General features: G+C 38.6%; 3 protein-coding genes across 3 annotated transcripts; 2 read left to right on the forward strand and 1 right to left on the reverse strand.

The window, feature by feature from the left end:
• Window positions 1-289: 289 nt before the first annotated feature.
• LOC146139120 (uncharacterized) lies at window positions 290-3645 on the reverse strand. The gene is made up of 2 exons (XM_083391672.1): window positions 2236-3645; window positions 290-385 (listed from the first exon to the last, which is right to left on the reverse strand). The coding sequence occupies exons 1-2, from the start codon at window positions 3643-3645 to the stop codon at window positions 290-292; spliced, it is 1506 nt and encodes a 501-aa protein (XP_083247798.1).
• A 9941-nt stretch (window positions 3646-13586) lies between these two features.
• Window positions 13587-15985, forward strand: LOC146139121 (uncharacterized). The gene is made up of 2 exons (XM_083391673.1): window positions 13587-13613; window positions 15281-15985. The coding sequence occupies exons 1-2, from the start codon at window positions 13587-13589 to the stop codon at window positions 15983-15985; spliced, it is 732 nt and encodes a 243-aa protein (XP_083247799.1).
• On the forward strand, window positions 15985-17031 carry LOC146139122 (uncharacterized). Its single transcript, XM_083391674.1, has one exon. It carries the CDS (start codon window positions 16030-16032, stop codon window positions 17029-17031), a length of 1002 nt encoding a protein of 333 aa, XP_083247800.1. The 5' UTR covers window positions 15985-16029.
• The last annotated feature ends 2182 nt before the right edge of the window (window positions 17032-19213 follow it).

Here is a 19213-nt window from a genome sequence, read left to right on the forward strand (position 1 = left end):
TAATTATCACCAAACGGGAGGTATTAATATTCGGCATTATACAAATCCACTTAAATCATAACATGTTACTACAATAACCACAAATCAAGACTGGCAAATCAGCACCGAATCGTTCTCAAATATATAGCACAAAAGCAAATTTCGCAAAGTCTTAACGCTCATAACCCTATTTCTGGCCAAGTTAGTAATTTTAGAAGCGCAAAATTCCAGCAGTCACTTGTCGACCGGCAGACGAGAAAAGGCCAACAGGAAATTACTAAGTAAACAGAACACGGCACTGGGCGCCCAATTATCTCGCCCGAGTGACCATTGCTTCGGGCAGCGAATTTCGCTCGCACGCACAGGTTGCATCAACAATGTAGGCTCTAAATGACAGAAATACAACCTTGAACGTACACAAAAAAGATAGAAAGGAACAGATTATAACTATATTAACTTCGAAATGCAAAAACACTTTAGAATTATCGCCGTCCTAAAACCTATTTAACAATTCGTAATAACTCCTAATGATAGTGGAACTTGAAATTATATGCTTATGACAATTAGCAAATTTAGGTGTTTACTGTGTTGATGATAAACACGTAACAGCCACGCAAAGTCATTAGGACGACATTTAAGGTTTTAAATTAAAGGAAATAACTAGGAAGAAGTTTATTTTTTTGATTTCAAAGCACGTTTTGCAAGTTTTTTTATTTTGTCGCTTTCTTTAATTCTTTCACTTGCCAAAGGATGGTCGATTTTTCTCCACAACTTGATTGCTGTTTTCGAACTCTGCATTGCTTTGTCATGTAGCTTCATCTCTAAATAACATTCACCGATTCCCAAGTGACAATCTGCAAAACACCTCGCTACTTTTTTATCGGGATCCGACGTCGAATGAAGTTCGATTTCTTGTTGAAAGCATTTCATCGCATTTTCAAACTTGGTAAGTTGTTGAAACGAAAAGCCGACATCATAAAATAAATATTTTCGTTCTTCTAATGGAAGCTGTTTTATGTATTCTTGTCCTTCTTCGAAATAATCCACAACCTTCTCATATTTGTTTAGTTTAACGCTACAACAAATGAGTTGCACGAAACAACTTCCAATCATGAAATCTCTCTCTACCGTTTTACGAAATCTTAAAAACATTCCCAGAGAAGTTTCCAGTGTGTTATAAGCTTCCTCGTATCGATTAAGTTGGTTGAGACAAAATCCAGCGGTAAATTGCGCATTTGCAACTAACCGCATAAAGTAATGCCCCTGATGCCCATCACATATGGAGATTACTTCTTTAAACTGATCTAACGCTAATTTGAAATTATTGTTGTTACCATTATGTGCTGCCATACACATATGCATTTCAGCTCTGGCACGATCTTTTCTTTGCTGAAATTGTTTACTTGGGGGGTAGAGCTCATAAGCTTCCTTATACGATTCACTTGCTCGTAAAAAGTTGTCCTTTTTTAGGTTGATTTTTGCCCAGAGCCATTTACATTGAGAAGGGAGTATATTTTCCGCCATTTTAATGACCTTTTTAGCTTCTGTGTAGTTTTCCATAGCGGCGTAAATTTCACCAAGTTCTAACAACGCATCTGCTGTGTCGTGATCTGAAGTTTCATCGAAGGCCTTTTCACGACATTGAAGTAAATATTTCTCGCCGTATTCAATGCTTTCTTTGTATTTACCAATATAACAGTAATATCGACCAACATGTCGCTGTGCGTTTTTCGAAACATTGTCGTTTAAAACAAGATTAATCATATTACCAGCCTCCTTAAACATATGCTCTGTAACATACAACCCGAACAAAACGCATTGGGATTTTCGTGTAAATATATCTATTCTTCTTGATTGCAAAGCATTTTCAAAGCAATTAATTGCATCCAACTTCATTCCAAACTCATTGTAACAACTTCCCATCGTATACAAAATTACAGCCCGCATTGGATCGTGGTCTTCTATGCAATCTAACGCATGTTGAAAACACGTTAAAGCGGTTTGATACAAATTAACTCTAAGCTGACAAAAACCTTCCCAAAAGCAACTCAGTGGTTTTGCTTCTTTTGAATCGAATATATTTTTGCTTCTTGTTTTTTTTATGACCTTAATAGCTTCGTTATACAAACGTAAGGACATAATCGAAAGTATAACACGACACCAAGTTAATTCTTTCAATTCAGATTGCTTGTTGGTAAACAATTGCAAAGTGGAAGCTAAAGAGAAAAATTCAACAATTCTTGATTTTCCAAATACTTCAAGCAACAAATCATGAAAAGGTTCGAATCTTGCGTCAAGATAATCGCACTGGCCGGAGTATTTGAAGTAAACCCGCAACCTAACTTCACAGGCGAAAGCAAGTGCGAACATAAAATCATCCGATTGTTGCTGTGATATTTTGCTTGGAGTTAATTCCCGCAGAATATCAAAAGAAGACGATGATTTGCAATTATATCTTCTACCAAGTGCTGCTATAAACAAAGTGACGCTTCGAAATACGACGTTTTTGATGTTTACTGAGTTTTCATTCTGCATCAAAGCCAAACATTTATCGATGTTGAATTTGTCAGTATCCTCCTTAAGTTGTTTTTCTAGATTCTCATCGAAACGAGGTTGTTGTAAGATTTTTATCTTCATTTGATCGTAGATTGCATCATCGCCACAAACAAAGCATATTTTAGTTAAAATATCGCCCAAATGGTAACCGTTTTTAAGGTCAATATCCTGTCCAAGATATTCAAGCATTTCAGAAACAGGTTTGATCAGCTCAGTATCCCAGGGTTTGTTCGGTGTAGCTGACCTACCAAGTGGGAATTTGCAAGCATGTGGCATCATTCCATCAAACGAAATGCCACGAGGTGTGTGCGCATCAAAGAACCAATCTTGGTCGTTTTCCTGATCATTAATGAAAGGCAAAGCTACGCTTGGTATTATGGTTTCACCAAAGTTTACAACCACAACTTGAAACACCACAGATACCCAACGGAAATATTCCAGTATATTATCATAATCTGAACGATTTTGAACACCTTCTTCCAACAAATAGATGTGCTCGAAATCTGAATAAGGAGTGATTTCATTTCTAGCAAGTGATCCCATTCCAACCAAAGCATATTTACAAGGAGCTGGACCTGCAGCTTCCACACAAAACTCCATTATATCTGCCATGAGCCACTTGTATTTTTCTGTGGTTATTGTTTGTAAACTCTCTATCAGACTAGCTCTACGTTGATCGGTTTCTGCAAGTGAAATTGCTTTTAACGCGCTTTTCTTAATCCTTCGCCTAAAGTCTTTCATTTTAATGACAGATGCTTCAACCAGTTGCTTTAAACTGTCCAGACGGGTGTCATGGCTGCCAGAAAGTTGAAGAACACGCGAACAAAGCTCATCGAGATCTTTCTCAACCTCAGCAACGTTGTCAGGTTTCCTCACAACAGCTGCATTTAACAACACGGCGCTGCGAATGAGAGATATTTTCTTGTCTCTACCCTCGGGTAATTCATCAGCTATTTCGTGGTATGCCCGGCCGAGTTGATGGATAACTTTGGCGGATTGTTTTACATCACGTTCCTTTCCGTTTGCGTAACATAATGACTTTAATTTCTTTGTAAGTTCAAGAGTTTTAACTTTGTAAATACTATCTTTATTTTCTGAGCACCTTTGCATATTTTAGCTAGTTGTAAAAAAAATAATGGAGCAAGTGCTGAAAAATATTAAAACACAGATAAAACGCAACCATTATATTTCTGTGGGAAGTTCACTTCTGTTTACAAACAACCTTTAGTCCAACTTCTAAATTACAAGCAACCAAGTTCTATTGACTTCGGTATAGCCTACATTGTAACTATGGCTCAACATTAACTTAAAGCAAGACAAGAATGCTGGTTGTGACGCGACAGTAACCAACTGTGGTGCAACAAGAAGGAAGTGTGGAGATTTATGCGGTAACCATCAAAAGACCGTGACGAGCATTAAAGGGAATTTCTTTCGAGTTAGTTTTTTTTGTTCATCCAAATCTGAACAAAAGTGTTTTTAGTTAAATTTATATTGGTCAGGTGAACTTAAAATCTGAGTTTTTATCGTTTGAACATCACGGGCCGAAGATTTTTTACTAAAAAACTTTTTTAGCAAAAATATTCAACTTTTTTTAAATTACACACTAACATTTCAATTAAGCATTTATTTATACGAAAACTAAGTCCATGGACCCGGTTTGAAAACTACTGCGCTAATAAGTTACTTGCTGAGTAAGTTTAAGGGTGGTTGCATCTCTATTGAACAACAGCCACGTTTTCCAAACATTGACTTTTTATACTGAAGGTATTCGGCTTCGGCTGGAATATTAAAAGATGAGGAAATAAATGTATTAATTTGGTTTTGTTTAAATGTAAGATCAAATAAAAACAAATTGAGACACAGTCTTCTGGTGTTGTTCGGGCTGATTCAGGTACTAACCGTACTAATTGTGAAATTTATTCACAACTTGTCATATTTGTGTAAATTGAAAACAGTCTGAACCATTTCTTGATAGAAATCGCTTCTTCTATGCCAAACCATGACTGAATCAGTTAACAATGATCAGCTGTGGAACAAGCCTAGTACCTGCGACGATAGTCTGTACTACAGCCTGGTATCTGACAGAAGTGGACATCTAGACATTTTTAGCTGTCTAATTCGGCAAATTGGAGGGAGCTGCAGCTAACACTAGTTTTAATCTAATGCGGGAGCCGTCAATTTTTGTTCTGAACCAATGTGGGAACTGTCTGTGTTGTAATTTTAGTTCTAATCTAATTTGTAATTAAGCTGTTTTTTAGCTATGAATGTGAAATAAAAATCGTCAATCTATGCTAGTCACAAACTTACGAGAAAAGTTTTTTTTAAATGAATTTTGAAACTAACAAAAGTAATTCTAGTTGGGATTTTATTTAAGTTTTTTGTAAGCTCGTTAGTTCTAATTCTAATCGTATGTGCGGCTGCCACAAGTACTCTACACTTTCTGCCACAGAAAATCCACCTTTATTTTTAGATCAGCCAATAATTTAAAATCTGTTTTAAATTATGTTTTACAAACCAAGGCAAAATATTTTTTACATTGCAACTACAGCTCTCAACATCAAGCTACAAACAATAGGCTGGTTGTGACGCGACAATGCCTGACTGAGGTGCAACAAGAGGAAAGTGTGGCGCTTTTTGTGCGTTGGCAATAAATCGACCGTGACGAGTTTTACCACGAATCCAAAAAGAAACGCTTGACTTGGCTTTGGCCTGGACGCGAGCAGAGCAAAACATTGGGCGCCCACAAATGAGAATGACGGATGGTTGGGCGTGATGCGCTCACGCGGTAAGTCGGCCATCTTCTCTTGTCTGTTGGACGCATTTCGTCGGCGGCAGAAAATGCATTTTCCAAGCACTCGTCGTACAGAAACTCCTCCGCGAACGACCCAATATCTTTGGCGCAGCAATTTCCATGTTAGGCCCATGCCAGAGTGGCGAACTGTTTGATGGTGATCCTCAATAATCAGGTCCGTTACGTGGTGTTTGTGTGGCAGTATCACAGGATGCTTCAGATCGTATGACACCGGAGCGCAATTAAGGCGCCCTCCAACGCGCAAAACACCTTCGACCAACATCGGGTTCAGTTTTGACAAGGTCATTTCCTTTTCTCTTTCTGACACTGTGACGAAACCCGGATTTCTTGTGAGAAGTTTTGTTTTTCCACGTACTTGATCACTGCGAGTTCGCCAGTCTTAAGTTCAGGTACAAAACGAACATGCAAATATTGATTTCTTGTTTTGTATGTAACTTACGAAACGCAGCAACCAAGCTACAGCGTTTTCAACCTCGTCCAAATAACGATGACGAATAACGTCAATCGATGTTTAGCAAAGGCGGTAGAACTCAGGTGAAACATGAAAAAGGCATTACATCATTTAGTTTGAGAAAATGTAAATCTTGTGCGGGCGAAGTTGTTCGTTCTTTATTACTATATTTTGGTATTTGCATGCACAACTTCGCTCGCCGGTCGTTCACAAATAGCAGAGAAATACAGAGCAACGTTGCTCACAATTCGCTCACACTGCTTCTTCTTAAGCAAGAAGTGGTTTGATAAGCTACAATTGAAAGAAAGACATGACCGATTTTGGGGGATTAAGGTCATTTTTAGGCGTGGGAAGGTATTGTGTGATTTTTCTAAAATCCTGTGATTCAGCTGCATAATTTCGGAAACAAATCACAGCATTCAGTAGATTTTTGGCTTGCTATCTCTAGTACCAAAATCATGGGCATATAGTTAAGCAGAAAATCACATCGTTTAATAAAATAGAGTGGCTGTGACGCGACGATAACCGACTGTGATGCAACAAAGGAACTGTGGAGCTTTTTGTTCGTTTGCAATCAAACGACCGTGACGAGTTTTGCGACGATTCTTCAATTCAACTGTTTGTCGAACGCAAACATCGAAGGGAAATGCTTTAAATGTTTGTTTTTCGTCCAAATCTGAACGAAATTATTTTAGGGCGAGGTAGCAAATTGCAGGGCGAGGATTATGTTAGATCAGGGGTGGCAAATTATTTTTTACGCCGGGCAACTTGAGAAATGTCGGGTCAGAAAAAGAAATGCACACTATATGTGGTCATACTGTGACGCTATAAAAACGTAAATTTGCAAAATCTGATATTAGTATAACTTTGTTATAGTTTTCCGCAAATGTTCAACTGAAGGAGAATGTCAAGAAAAGGCGAAAAAAAGAGAAAATATTGCGGCTATTTGGGATTTAGAGGCGTGACGAAATAGGCACAGATAAAGTATTTGCACATTTCTCAAAATGTTAGCATTATCAAGTTGTAGGGGCGTTGACCCAACAGCGGTAAGGTTGCGCACACAAAGTACTTAAAAAGAAGCGCTTGACTTGGCTACGGCCTTGTTTAACCACGAGCGGAACAAATCATTGGGCGCCCACAAATGAGAATGGCGGATGGTTGGGCGTGATGCGCTCACGCGGTAAGTAGGCCATCTTCTCTTGTCCGCTGGACGCATTTCTTCGGCGGCAGAAAATGCCTTTTCACACCCTAAAAAAGCAAACGAGTTCAGCAACTCCTCCGTGAACGACCGAATAAATATGTCAGCTGTACTTCTGTTTTATGAACAGCTTTTAACATATTTAAGCCTGTGACGTATTCTAACTACAAGCTACCAAGTGTATGAGCTTGGTAAAGTAAATTTGCGAAGTAAAGACTTCTATGCTTAACTGGCTTTTTGCATTTTTTGCAGGCTACTTAATTAGTCAATCTATTTCAAAAAAACTCAAAACCTGCTTTTCAGGTTATACGTTAATTTTTTACGAAGATAGGGAAGTAGTTTTTTTTACATTCACCCACTTAAATGTGATAATTTTTTCTACGCCATTCAATTAAATGCCGATTCCAGACAGGCCGTATCCTTATAATGTATTAACCTTGTTGTGGGGAAGTACTAAGTTAACAAATTTTTGACACAATTGTTGTGTAATTTATTATTGGTTTTCTTTGTTTAATTTGCTTCACTGCATTTCACTTCTTGCCTAATTTCGTTTTTTGCCGTTACCCATTTACTCTCAAAATCACTCATTTGTTTTACTGTTTTAGCTTTGAAGGGACATTCCTTCGATTGCAAACCGGTTTGTAGCACGAGGTTTGTTCTGTTTTTGTTGTTGTGTGAGATTGTCACAATTTAAAAAGCGAGCGAGTGTTCGCACAAGAAAAAACCTAGTGACGAAGTCGCGTCACGCAACCTTTCTACAATGATAAAGTTTTAAAGCACAGTTGGGTGCGTACACGAGGTCAGCGACAGGCGTTTGGCAGCGACAAAAAAAAACATAGCGTAACGCAATCAAAAGGCGACCAGCGCTTTTGCTTTTTTTACAATGTAGGCTATACACGCACTACGTTCATCGTGAAATATAAAGAAAACACATGTCATGAAATTTCTATCTACCAAACGTGTAGCGCAACGGGGTGCAACGTTTAGGCACAAGAAAAAATGTTATGCCTTTAAAAATATTTTTTAAAATAAGCTATTACGCTTTCCGTATAACCTTAAGTTACATGTTAATTGCCAGATTCGACAACACGAGGCTGGCAACTTTACACAGCCATGTTGTTTGCATTTGGAATTCTTTCTTTGCTCAATCGTTTGTACGCTTGTTGTTATTTTAACTCTTTCTTTCTCACTCACGGTAATTGTATCGCTTTTTAAATTTTGCACCTCATCTTCCACGCTTTATTTCTCATTTTAGTACGATTGGCATCGAATAATTAGTTACATTGGCACTTACACCATTTTTCTCTTCGTTGTGGTGATTCGGAAAACGTAAAACCAATAAAGCAATCCGGTTTTGGGAGAGCTTGTGAAACATTTAGAAACCTTGGGAATTGACGTTTCTGCAACATTTTTATGCGTTTGCCGCTTTTCATTGTTTTACTATTTTGTTGTTTTCCTTATCGCTTTTGTTAATACAGTTGAACTTAAACAACACGTAAAGTGTAGCGCTTGGCATCCGACAAGTCGAGATCCTACAGCTTGGCGTAACATTACAAAGTAATCAGTTATTTTTCCCAGACGAAACTTGATTCATGAGCGTTTTCCTTTTGAAAACTGACGCCATGGAGAAAGTAACAAAAAGTAAATAAATAAAAGGACGAACTACCAAGCTTATAAAGTTTGCTACAACTTATTTCTACAGGACGCTAAGCGAATCAATGGTAAAGTCCAGGCACCTTTATTATTTCAATGTTTATTTTTGAGTCCCGGTGACATTTTTGACTTATATATAAGCAACATATTTTGTTTGCCCAAAGCGTTTGAATGAGTTGCACTGAAAAAAAGTTCTGAAACTATATTTTTGCTATGCCATTGTAAATATTTAGAAGGATTTTTTCAGATAAATCTTAAGAGCTTCACAAGTGTCACTTCAACCGCTCGATGTCGCCCCTGAGCTCGATTAATTAACCGCGATCAAATGGCTGAAGCTTAATCTGAGCAAGGCTGTCAGAACAACATGGTTGGTCGTGATGCGCTCACGCGGTAAGTCGGCCAGCGGACAAGAGTGCATTTTCCAAGCACTAGTCGTACAGCAACTCCTCCGCGAACGACCCAATATCTTTGGCGCAGCAAGTTCCATGTTAGTTGTAATCTCACCCTAAAAATGAAAACGAGTTTTACCAACTAATTTATCTGAATATGCAACATAACATACAATTGTATAAATGCATTAAAAGTATATCCAAGTGAATAACAAAACATAGTAAAGCATGCAATGCTAACGAGTAGAAGTTTAAATGGTGAGCTACCATGTCAAGTAGTTATAATTTGTTTTGTACAAAAGAATCAACTTCAAGCCCAAAGTGCTGAGAAACAGTGAAGTCTAAACAAACCTTATCCATAATACCACCTTTTACAATATTGTGAAACAAACCAAACGTTTTAACTATATACGGCATATGCAGTATATATTATATTCCTGTTTGCTCTAATTCAAGGATCTCCAAGCAATGGACCACAAAAGCAAACATTTCACGGGGACCAGATAGAAACTAAATGAAATCAAGGGTCTCTCACACAAGCCCGCGACACATTTTGTGAGGTTGCAACGCACTTTGAAATATATGAAATAGTTTATTACTGTTTCTTTATTTTCTTCAGCCCAAAGCAAATAGATTTAGCCATGGATTTAAATCTGATGCAGCGTTTTTTTCTTTACTGTGTTTTCTTGCTAAATGACCTTTTATGATGTCTAACGGAGTATGGTTATCCAAGGTCTGTGTGCCACATAAATGCCCAGAAAAATAAATATCTGTGGCCCGCCAAACAGTGCTTACGTTAATTGTGCTTAAATATTTTATATTTAATTCAGAATTTGTTAGTATTCCACCTTTATACAAAAAATACAACATAGAATAAAAACAGGGCGCATTATATGGAGGGGGGCCATGCTATGGCCCCGTAAAGAATACATTTTTTTCAACTTATCTATTCAAACTTTTGCACTTGTAAATTATTTCAGCCCAAATACGCACTTATATATTGGCATTTTATTTGACAGCTATGTAAACGATAAAATGTATCCCGCTTCCTAAAAGCTTTTTTACTTCGCCTTTACTGTTTGTTCAGAGAGCAGCGCTGTTAATCAGTTGATCCAGTTCTTTGCTATTTACGAGAATTCATAACGTTTTTGCAATGTGGTTCTTGCATAGCAAATGTCACCACAACCTTTGAATGAGGCTAAACGATTTTGCGTTTCGTTGCTGTTTACGTGGTTTCTGCGCAGTCGTACAGCTCTGCAATAATTAGAAAGAATGTAATTTTTATTTCAATGGAAGTTTTGCAAGTAACTACAACTCATCATTAAGCTTAAACCAATACAAGTAGACAATAACCGATTGTGACACTGTAAATAAATATGGAGCCTGAGACATGTTTGTCGAAAGCAAGCGAACCTTTCAATAAAAATTTAGATCGAATTTTCTTAAATTTATTCCAGTTAAAAATATATATTTAAAAAACATGTTCCCATAGTCAAACCTAGGTTTTATATTAAAAGTGAATTAAATGTGGCAATGGGAGAATTTAAATTAGGACGCAATAATGATCTACTTCGGTTAATTTTTAACTTCGCATTAAACCGATAAGTTGCTCGCGTTTTACTTCAGCGCTGGTTTCCATTTATTGCACGAAACGGGAAAATAGAGTTTATTACTAAGCAACCTTCCAACGTTGTCCAGGCGATCAAGAAATTAATGGTTTTACATTAGTTTGGTTTTGCCGGATTAACATAATTATTGTTTATTTAAAACAGGTTCCTTTGGCAATATATATTACTTTCTGCCAACGTTTCGGCTTACTATCCGGCAAGCCTTCGTCAGGGACTGACACACAAAGCCAACAAGACACAGTAAAATCACAATAAGAAAAAAGGAGATAAAAATGTGCGAGACGCGTTCAAAATTCACAGCGATAAAACAACGTTCAAAATATAAAGCGATAAGACAACGCGCAATTTAGAGGTTATCTTTTAGCACCTGTCGGTACGGCGCTGGAAACAAAACGTCCGTTTTGATATTCATCGTATCCGGCGTTCGGTGTATCTGCCAGGATTCGCGAAACAGCCGTTTTCGGTAGTCGCTCTCTCTAGCAAGAACAGTGCCCCCATCGAAATTGATATCGTGTTGACGACTGCAAGCGTGCTGCGCCAAGGCTGACTTTTTGGCGTCATTGTTGTTCACATCGCGAATATGCTCTTTCCTGCGTGTATTGAACGATCTTCCCGTTTCTCCAACGTACACCATCGGGCAATCGCCGCATGGAATTGTATAAATAACGCCCTTCGTGTTGTTGACGTCTATTGTGTCTTTAGGATGAGACAGCAAGTGGCGTAACGTTGTAATAGGTTTTACACCAACTGCGATGCCGAAGTCCCGTAACAGGCGCCGCAAGACGTCCGTCAGGCCTGGAATATAAGGTAAGGTAACGTACCCTTCCCATTTGGTATCAGTAGGTGAATTTGTCGTTGAGGTCGCACGCTGTTGTCTCAGTAAGGACGGCGGATACCCATTGAGATAAGTCGCGTCACGCAACCTTTCTACAATGATAAAGTTTTAAAGCACAGTTGGGTGCGTACACGAGGTCAGCGACAGGCGTTTGGCAGCGACAAAAAAAAACATAGCGTAACGCAATCAAAAGGCGACCAGCGCTTTTGCTTTTTTTACAATGTAGGCTATACACGCACTACGTTCATCGTGAAATATAAAGAAAACACATGTCATGAAATTTCTATCTACCAAACGTGTAGCGCAACGGGGTGCAACGTTTAGGCACAAGAAAAAATGTTATGCCTTTAAAAATATTTTTTAAAATAAGCTATTACGCTTTCCGTATAACCTTAAGTTACATGTTAATTGCCAGATTCGACAACACGAGGCTGGCAACTTTACACAGCCATGTTGTTTGCATTTGGAATTCTTTCTTTGCTCAATCGTTTGTACGCTTGTTGTTATTTTAACTCTTTCTTTCTCACTCACGGTAATTGTATCGCTTTTTAAATTTTGCACCTCATCTTCCACGCTTTATTTCTCATTTTAGTACGATTGGCATCGAATAATTAGTTACATTGGCACTTACACCATTTTTCTCTTCGTTGTGGTGATTCGGAAAACGTAAAACCAATAAAGCAATCCGGTTTTGGGAGAGCTTGTGAAACATTTAGAAACCTTGGGAATTGACGTTTCTGCAACATTTTTATGCGTTTGCCGCTTTTCATTGTTTTACTATTTTGTTGTTTTCCTTATCGCTTTTGTTAATACAGTTGAACTTAAACAACACGTAAAGTGTAGCGCTTGGCATCCGACAAGTCGAGATCCTACAGCTTGGCGTAACATTACAAAGTAATCAGTTATTTTTCCCAGACGATACTTGATTCATGAGCGTTTTCCTTTTGAAAACTGACGCCATGGAGAAAGTAACAAAAAGTAAATAAATAAAAGGACGAACTACCAAGCTTATAAAGTTTGCTACAACTTATTTCTACAGGACGCTAAGCGAATCAATGGTAAAGTCCAGGCACCTTTATTATTTCAATGTTTATTTTTGAGTCCCGGTGACATTTTTGACTTATATATAAGCAACATATTTTGTTTGCCCAAAGCGTTTGAATGAGTTGCACTGAAAAAAAGTTCTGAAACTATATTTTTGCTATGCCATTGTAAATATTTAGAAGGATTTTTTCAGATAAATCTTAAGAGCTTCACAAGTGTCACTTCAACCGCTCGATGTCGCCCCTGAGCTCGATTAATTAACCGCGATCAAATGGCTGAAGCTTAATCTGAGCAAGGCTGTCAGAACAACATGGTTGGTCGTGATGCGCTCACGCGGTAAGTCGGCCAGCGGACAAGAGTGCATTTTCCAAGCACTAGTCGTACAGCAACTCCTCCGCGAACGACCCAATATCTTTGGCGCAGCAAGTTCCATGTTAGTTGTAATCTCACCCTAAAAATGAAAACGAGTTTTACCAACTAATTTATCTGAATATGCAACATAACATACAATTGTATAAATGCATTAAAAGTATATCCAAGTGAATAACAAAACATAGTAAAGCATGCAATGCTAACGAGTAGAAGTTTAAATGGTGAGCTACCATGTCAAGTAGTTATAATTTGTTTTGTACAAAAGAATCAACTTCAAGCCCAAAGTGCTGAGAAACAGTGAAGTCTAAACAAACCTTATCCATAATACCACCTTTTACAATATTGTGAAACAAACCAAACGTTTTAACTATATACGGCATATGCAGTATATATTATATTCCTGTTTGCTCTAATTCAAGGATCTCCAAGCAATGGACCACAAAAGCAAACATTTCACGGGGACCAGATAGAAACTAAATGAAATCAAGGGTCTCTCACACAAGCCCGCGACACATTTTGTGAGGTTGCAACGCACTTTGAAATATATGAAATAGTTTATTACTGTTTCTTTATTTTCTTCAGCCCAAAGCAAATAGATTTAGCCATGGATTTAAATCTGATGCAGCGTTTTTTTCTTTACTGTGTTTTCTTGCTAAATGACCTTTTATGATGTCTAACGGAGTATGGTTATCCAAGGTCTGTGTGCCACATAAATGCCCAGAAAAATAAATATCTGTGGCCCGCCAAACAGTGCTTACGTTAATTGTGCTTAAATATTTTATATTTAATTCAGAATTTGTTAGTATTCCACCTTTATACAAAAAATACAACATAGAATAAAAACAGGGCGCATTATATGGAGGGGGGCCATGCTATGGCCCCGTAAAGAATACATTTTTTTCAACTTATCTATTCAAACTTTTGCACTTGTAAATTATTTCAGCCCAAATACGCACTTATATATTGGCATTTTATTTGACAGCTATGTAAACGATAAAATGTATCCCGCTTCCTAAAAGCTTTTTTACTTCGCCTTTACTGTTTGTTCAGAGAGCAGCGCTGTTAATCAGTTGATCCAGTTCTTTGCTATTTACGAGAATTCATAACGTTTTTGCAATGTGGTTCTTGCATAGCAAATGTCACCACAACCTTTGAATGAGGCTAAACGATTTTGCGTTTCGTTGCTGTTTACGTGGTTTCTGCGCAGTCGTACAGCTCTGCAATAATTAGAAAGAATGTAATTTTTATTTCAATGGAAGTTTTGCAAGTAACTACAACTCATCATTAAGCTTAAACCAATACAAGTAGACAATAACCGATTGTGACACTGTAAATAAATATGGAGCCTGAGACATGTTTGTCGAAAGCAAGCGAACCTTTCAATAAAAATTTAGATCGAATTTTCTTAAATTTATTCCAGTTAAAAATATATATTTAAAAAACATGTTCCCATAGTCAAACCTAGGTTTTATATTAAAAGTGAATTAAATGTGGCAATGGGAGAATTTAAATTAGGACGCAATAATGATCTACTTCGGTTAATTTTTAACTTCGCATTAAACCGATAAGTTGCTCGCGTTTTACTTCAGCGCTGGTTTCCATTTATTGCACGAAACGGGAAAATAGAGTTTATTACTAAGCAACCTTCCAACGTTGTCCAGGCGATCAAGAAATTAATGGTTTTACATTAGTTTGGTTTTGCCGGATTAACATAATTATTGTTTATTTAAAACAGGTTCCTTTGGCAATATATATTACTTTCTGCCAACGTTTCGGCTTACTATCCGGCAAGCCTTCGTCAGGGACTGACACACAAAGCCAACAAGACACAGTAAAATCACAATAAGAAAAAAGGAGATAAAAATGTGCGAGACGCGTTCAAAATTCACAGCGATAAAACAACGTTCAAAATATAAAGCGATAAGACAACGCGCAATTTAGAGGTTATCTTTTAGCACCTGTCGGTACGGCGCTGGAAACAAAACGTCCGTTTTGATATTCATCGTATCCGGCGTTCGGTGTATCTGCCAGGATTCGCGAAACAGCCGTTTTCGGTAGTCGCTCTCTCTAGCAAGAACAGTGCCCCCATCGAAATTGATATCGTGTTGACGACTGCAAGCGTGCTGCGCCAAGGCTGACTTTTTGGCGTCATTGTTGTTCACATCGCGAATATGCTCTTTCCTGCGTGTATTGAACGATCTTCCCGTTTCTCCAACGTACACCATCGGGCAATCGCCGCATGGAATTGTATAAATAACGCCCTTCGTGTTGTTGACGTCTATTGTGTCTTTAGGATGAGACAGCAAGTGGCGTAACGTTGTAATAGGTTTTACACCAACTGCGATGCCGAAGTCCCGTAACAGGCGCCGCAAGACTTTGCTAACTGTATTCGCAGCTGTCGTCGTTTTCCGAGCAATCTCAGCCGAGCGGAACGTCAAGCGATCCAGACCCTCAAGGCAAACGAGAATATCATCATCTTGCCGGCGGACAAGGGGAACAGCACTGTCATCATGAATCGCAAGGAATACGATGAAAAGCTATTGCGAATGCTGGGAGACGCCACAACATATAAGAAGTTAGTTCGCGACCCCACATGGAAGACAGAGCGCACCCTTAAGAAATTTGTAAGTGTTTTGCACAAAGAAAAGCGTTGTGTATCCGATGTGTTGTTTCATGAGTTGCACAGTACGGACGGTGCAGCCCCGCGCATATACGGATTGCCAAAGGTGCATAAGGAAGGTGTGCCACTACGTCCAATCGTTTCTTTTGTTGGAACACCGACCTACAACCTAGCTAAGTATGTTTCACAAATATTATCACCCTTAGTGGGCAATACACGATGGACAGTACGTAATTCGTCGGAGTTTCTACAGGCGTTGCTGAAAGAACAGCCCGTAGCCGACACTGAGGTGTTGATTTCATATGACGTGGTCTCATTGTTTACTAATGTGCCAGTGGACTTAGCACTGGAAATTGCTTCCAACAGTGTTATGGCTGATTACAGCCTTAAAGACAGGACATCTTGGTCGCCGGATGACGTAGTTTCTGGTTTAAGGAAAACTACTTAACATTCAGAGGTGTGTTGTTTTATCAGCAGGTACATGGCACAGCTATGGGTTCTCCTATATCGGTGGTGGTTGCCAATATGTTTATGGAGTCTGTCGAGGAACGGGCTTTCGCTACCTTTCTTGACCCTCCCAGATTTTGGAAACGCTATGTGGACGACACTTTCGCCATCGTCGATACGCACCTGGTGGGCGCGTTCCTTGCCCATTTAAACAGCTTAGAGCCCAGCATAATCTTCACTATGGAGGAGCAGGTTAATGGGAAACTTCCATTTTTAGATGTACAGGTGATGAGAACCAGCGATGGCCACCTACAATCTCGGGTTTACCATAAACCAACAAGCACACGGAGGTACCTGAACTTCGCGTCTCACCATCCTGTATACCAGAAGCGGGGAGTGGTAACAGCGCTGTTCGATCAAGCCAGGCGGTTAACCTCGGAACCGGGCGTGTTAGAGGAGGAGCTTCGACGGATTCGCGAGTCCTTGCGTCTCAATGGGTATCCGCCGTCCTTACTGAGACAACAGCGTGCGACCTCAACGACAAATTCACCTACTGATACCAAATGGGAAGGGTACGTTACCTTACCTTATATTCCAGGCCTGACGGACGTCTTGCGGCGCCTGTTACGGGACTTCGGCATCGCAGTTGGTGTAAAACCTATTACAACGTTACGCCACTTGCTGTCTCATCCTAAAGACCCAATATACGTCAACAACACGCAGGGCGTCATCTATACAATTCCATGCGGCGATTGCCCGATGGTGTACGTTGGAGAAACGGGAAGATCGTTCAATACACGCAGGAAAGAGCATATTCGCGATGTGAACAACAACGACGCCAAAAAGTCAGCCTTGGCGCAGCACGCTTGCAGTCGTCAACACGATATTAATTTCGATGGGGGCACTGTTCTTGCTAGAGAGAGCGACTACCGAAAACGTCTGTTTCGCGAATCCTGGCAGATACACCGAACGCCGGATACGATGAATATCAAAACGGACGTTTTGTTTCCAGCGCCGTACCGACAGGTGCTAAAAGATAACCTCTAAATTGCGCGTTGTCTTATCGCTTTTTATTTTGAACGTTGTTTTATCGCTGTGCATTTTGAACGCGTCTCGCACATTTTTATCTCCTTTTTTCTTATTGTGATTTTACTCTGTGTCTTGTTGGCTTTGTGTGTCAGTCCCTGACGAAGGCTTGCCGGATAGTAAGCCGAAACGTTGGCAGAAAGTAATATATATTGCCAGAGGAACCTGTTTTAAATATACGATGCCTGGTAGCAACAGCATGTTTATTATAATTAATGTTTGTTTACATTTTTGTTATTTAGGGATATTACTTGACTGAGCAAAGAATCTCTTTCGTAAAAAAACGCTGCTTTGAAAGCAAACCTTAGATACAACAATAATAATTATGTCGACCTACTATCTGACGGTATAGTTTATATACAAACTGGTATCGGGTATCGGCTCCATCCGATATTATCGGACAAAGGTATTTCCATAAACAAATTCACAGTGAAACTTTAGACATTATAAAAAACAGATGCGAAGAAGAAATACAACAGCATCAAAGTATATTCAAGTGCATTAACAAAACATGGTAAAATGCATGCAATAATAACGAGTAGAAGTTTAAATGGTGAACTACATTAACAAGTGGTTGGAATAAAGTAGTGATCTATACAATAATAAATCAGCATTATAACTTACATTGTTTGAGTAAAACAACATGGTGTATCCAAGTATTTAAACAATCTTGTTTATTGCAAGAAAATAAGCATACAAATTTGCAATTGTTCGAAACAGTTATAAACAAAAGTAGATAAAAATGAATTAAAAGGTCAAATTAAACGTACAAAATGCAGCAACTCTAGCAATCTTTTAAATGAACTAAGTTTAGCTTTAAAAATACGTGCGACCATTATTCTTGCAGGTTTTTGTGTAAAATCGACGGCTTCGTACAGGTGCCACTTCCACCGCTCGATATCGCCCTTGAGCTCAATTACTTTACCCCAAATAAATTTCAAACTCAGCAAGCTTTAATGTTTTTAAACCAGTCCATAGAACTACTGTCAGTAAATAACTAACCAGCAGATTACTTTTAAGCATGGACATCCCGTTTGCTGATTGGCCAATAGTAGTCACGTGATGAAGAATGTACCTTGATTTTAAGGTGCAATTTTGTGTTTTTCCTTTTAAGTAAATTTATCAAATAGCCGCGTTAAACAACGAAACGCCAAACGTGACGTCAAATGCAAGTAACCTTAAGAAAACACACATTCGTTTATTTGTTAAATTGGGAAGGAGAGGTGTTACTTACAATACAAAAGCTTCAACGATGTTATCGATTCGCGCAAAGCACAAAACGCCTTTATATTGTTAAGTTGCCAGAATTGTTATTTTCAGGGGAACCACCGGTTGGGAAGCACTGCTTTATATCGTTAAGTTGCCCAGCTGTTAATTTCACATGTTGCGATAAAACGCACCACGCCTATGGAATAAACCATTTAATAAAAGTTGGCCAAGACAACTAGAAACAAAAATAGGATTCGTGCCGAGCGCGAAACATTTGGCAATTTACAAATAATTGTCGGCAAGACTTTAGTTATTTGGGGTCCATTGTCACGTGCCCCCTTGAGCCGCCCCCGGTGATAAATGTTTATTGGCGATGTAAAATCCTTAAATATCCTTAAATAACTATAAAACGTTTACAGTGAAGAGCTAGCAGCCAACTGTGGAACAAACAACTGCTGCAAAATATAGTATTGCTGCTTCGTCAAACTTCTTCGACGCCCTAAAGTTTCTCGATGTTTCTAAAGGTGAAGGTGCAGAGTTTTTGTCTAAGAGCTTATTCTTGCATGCTCTGTTGCTCTTCCAATAAGCTAGTCCCCTATAATTTGCAAGTAAGTGAAGTTTTGTTTGAAATATGTAGACCTGGAAAATAAGAAAGCCGGTTCTAGTCAAAGAAACACTTTTGGGCTGAGTAACTGAAACTGTAGACTTAAAGTCACGCAAAAAGCGCGAGCACTTTTTAAGTCAAGAGTCTATAGTCAAATAATTTTGGTTAGTGATAGTGCAGACATTAAAGAATAAAAATAAAAACACACACGAATCAATTTTATCCTAGATTTTTGTGGAGCCCTTGTAAATTTTGAAAATATTTTTTTACGTCATAAGGTTAAGTCATTTTCTAACTTTGAATTCAACAGTCAGATCTGAAAGTTACCGA

Source organism: Ascidiella aspersa, chromosome 6 (genome assembly GCF_963924565.1).
Source record: "Ascidiella aspersa chromosome 6, kaAscAspe10.2, whole genome shotgun sequence".
In the NCBI taxonomy this organism is placed as follows: domain Eukaryota; kingdom Metazoa; phylum Chordata; class Ascidiacea; order Phlebobranchia; family Ascidiidae; genus Ascidiella; species Ascidiella aspersa.

What these genes read in the sequence shown, in the direction of transcription:
- LOC146139120 (XM_083391672.1), bottom strand. Translation starts at nt 3,645, where the DNA reads ATGCAAAGGTGCTCAGAAAATAAAGATAGTATTTACAAAGTTAAAACT. An exon ending in TTCATGATTTGTTGCTTGAA is followed by an intron (nt 386 to 2,235) that starts GTATTTGGAAAA and finishes TGTACGTTCAAG; the next exon opens with GTTGTATTTCTGTCATTTAG.
- LOC146139121 (XM_083391673.1), top strand. Translation starts at nt 13,587, where the DNA reads ATGTCTAACGGAGTATGGTTATCCAAG. An exon ending in ACGGAGTATGGTTATCCAAG is followed by an intron (nt 13,614 to 15,280) that starts GTCTGTGTGCCA and finishes GTCCCGTAACAG; the next exon opens with GCGCCGCAAGACTTTGCTAA.
- LOC146139122 (XM_083391674.1), top strand. Translation starts at nt 16,030, where the DNA reads ATGGGTTCTCCTATATCGGTGGTGGTTGCCAATATGTTTATGGAGTCT.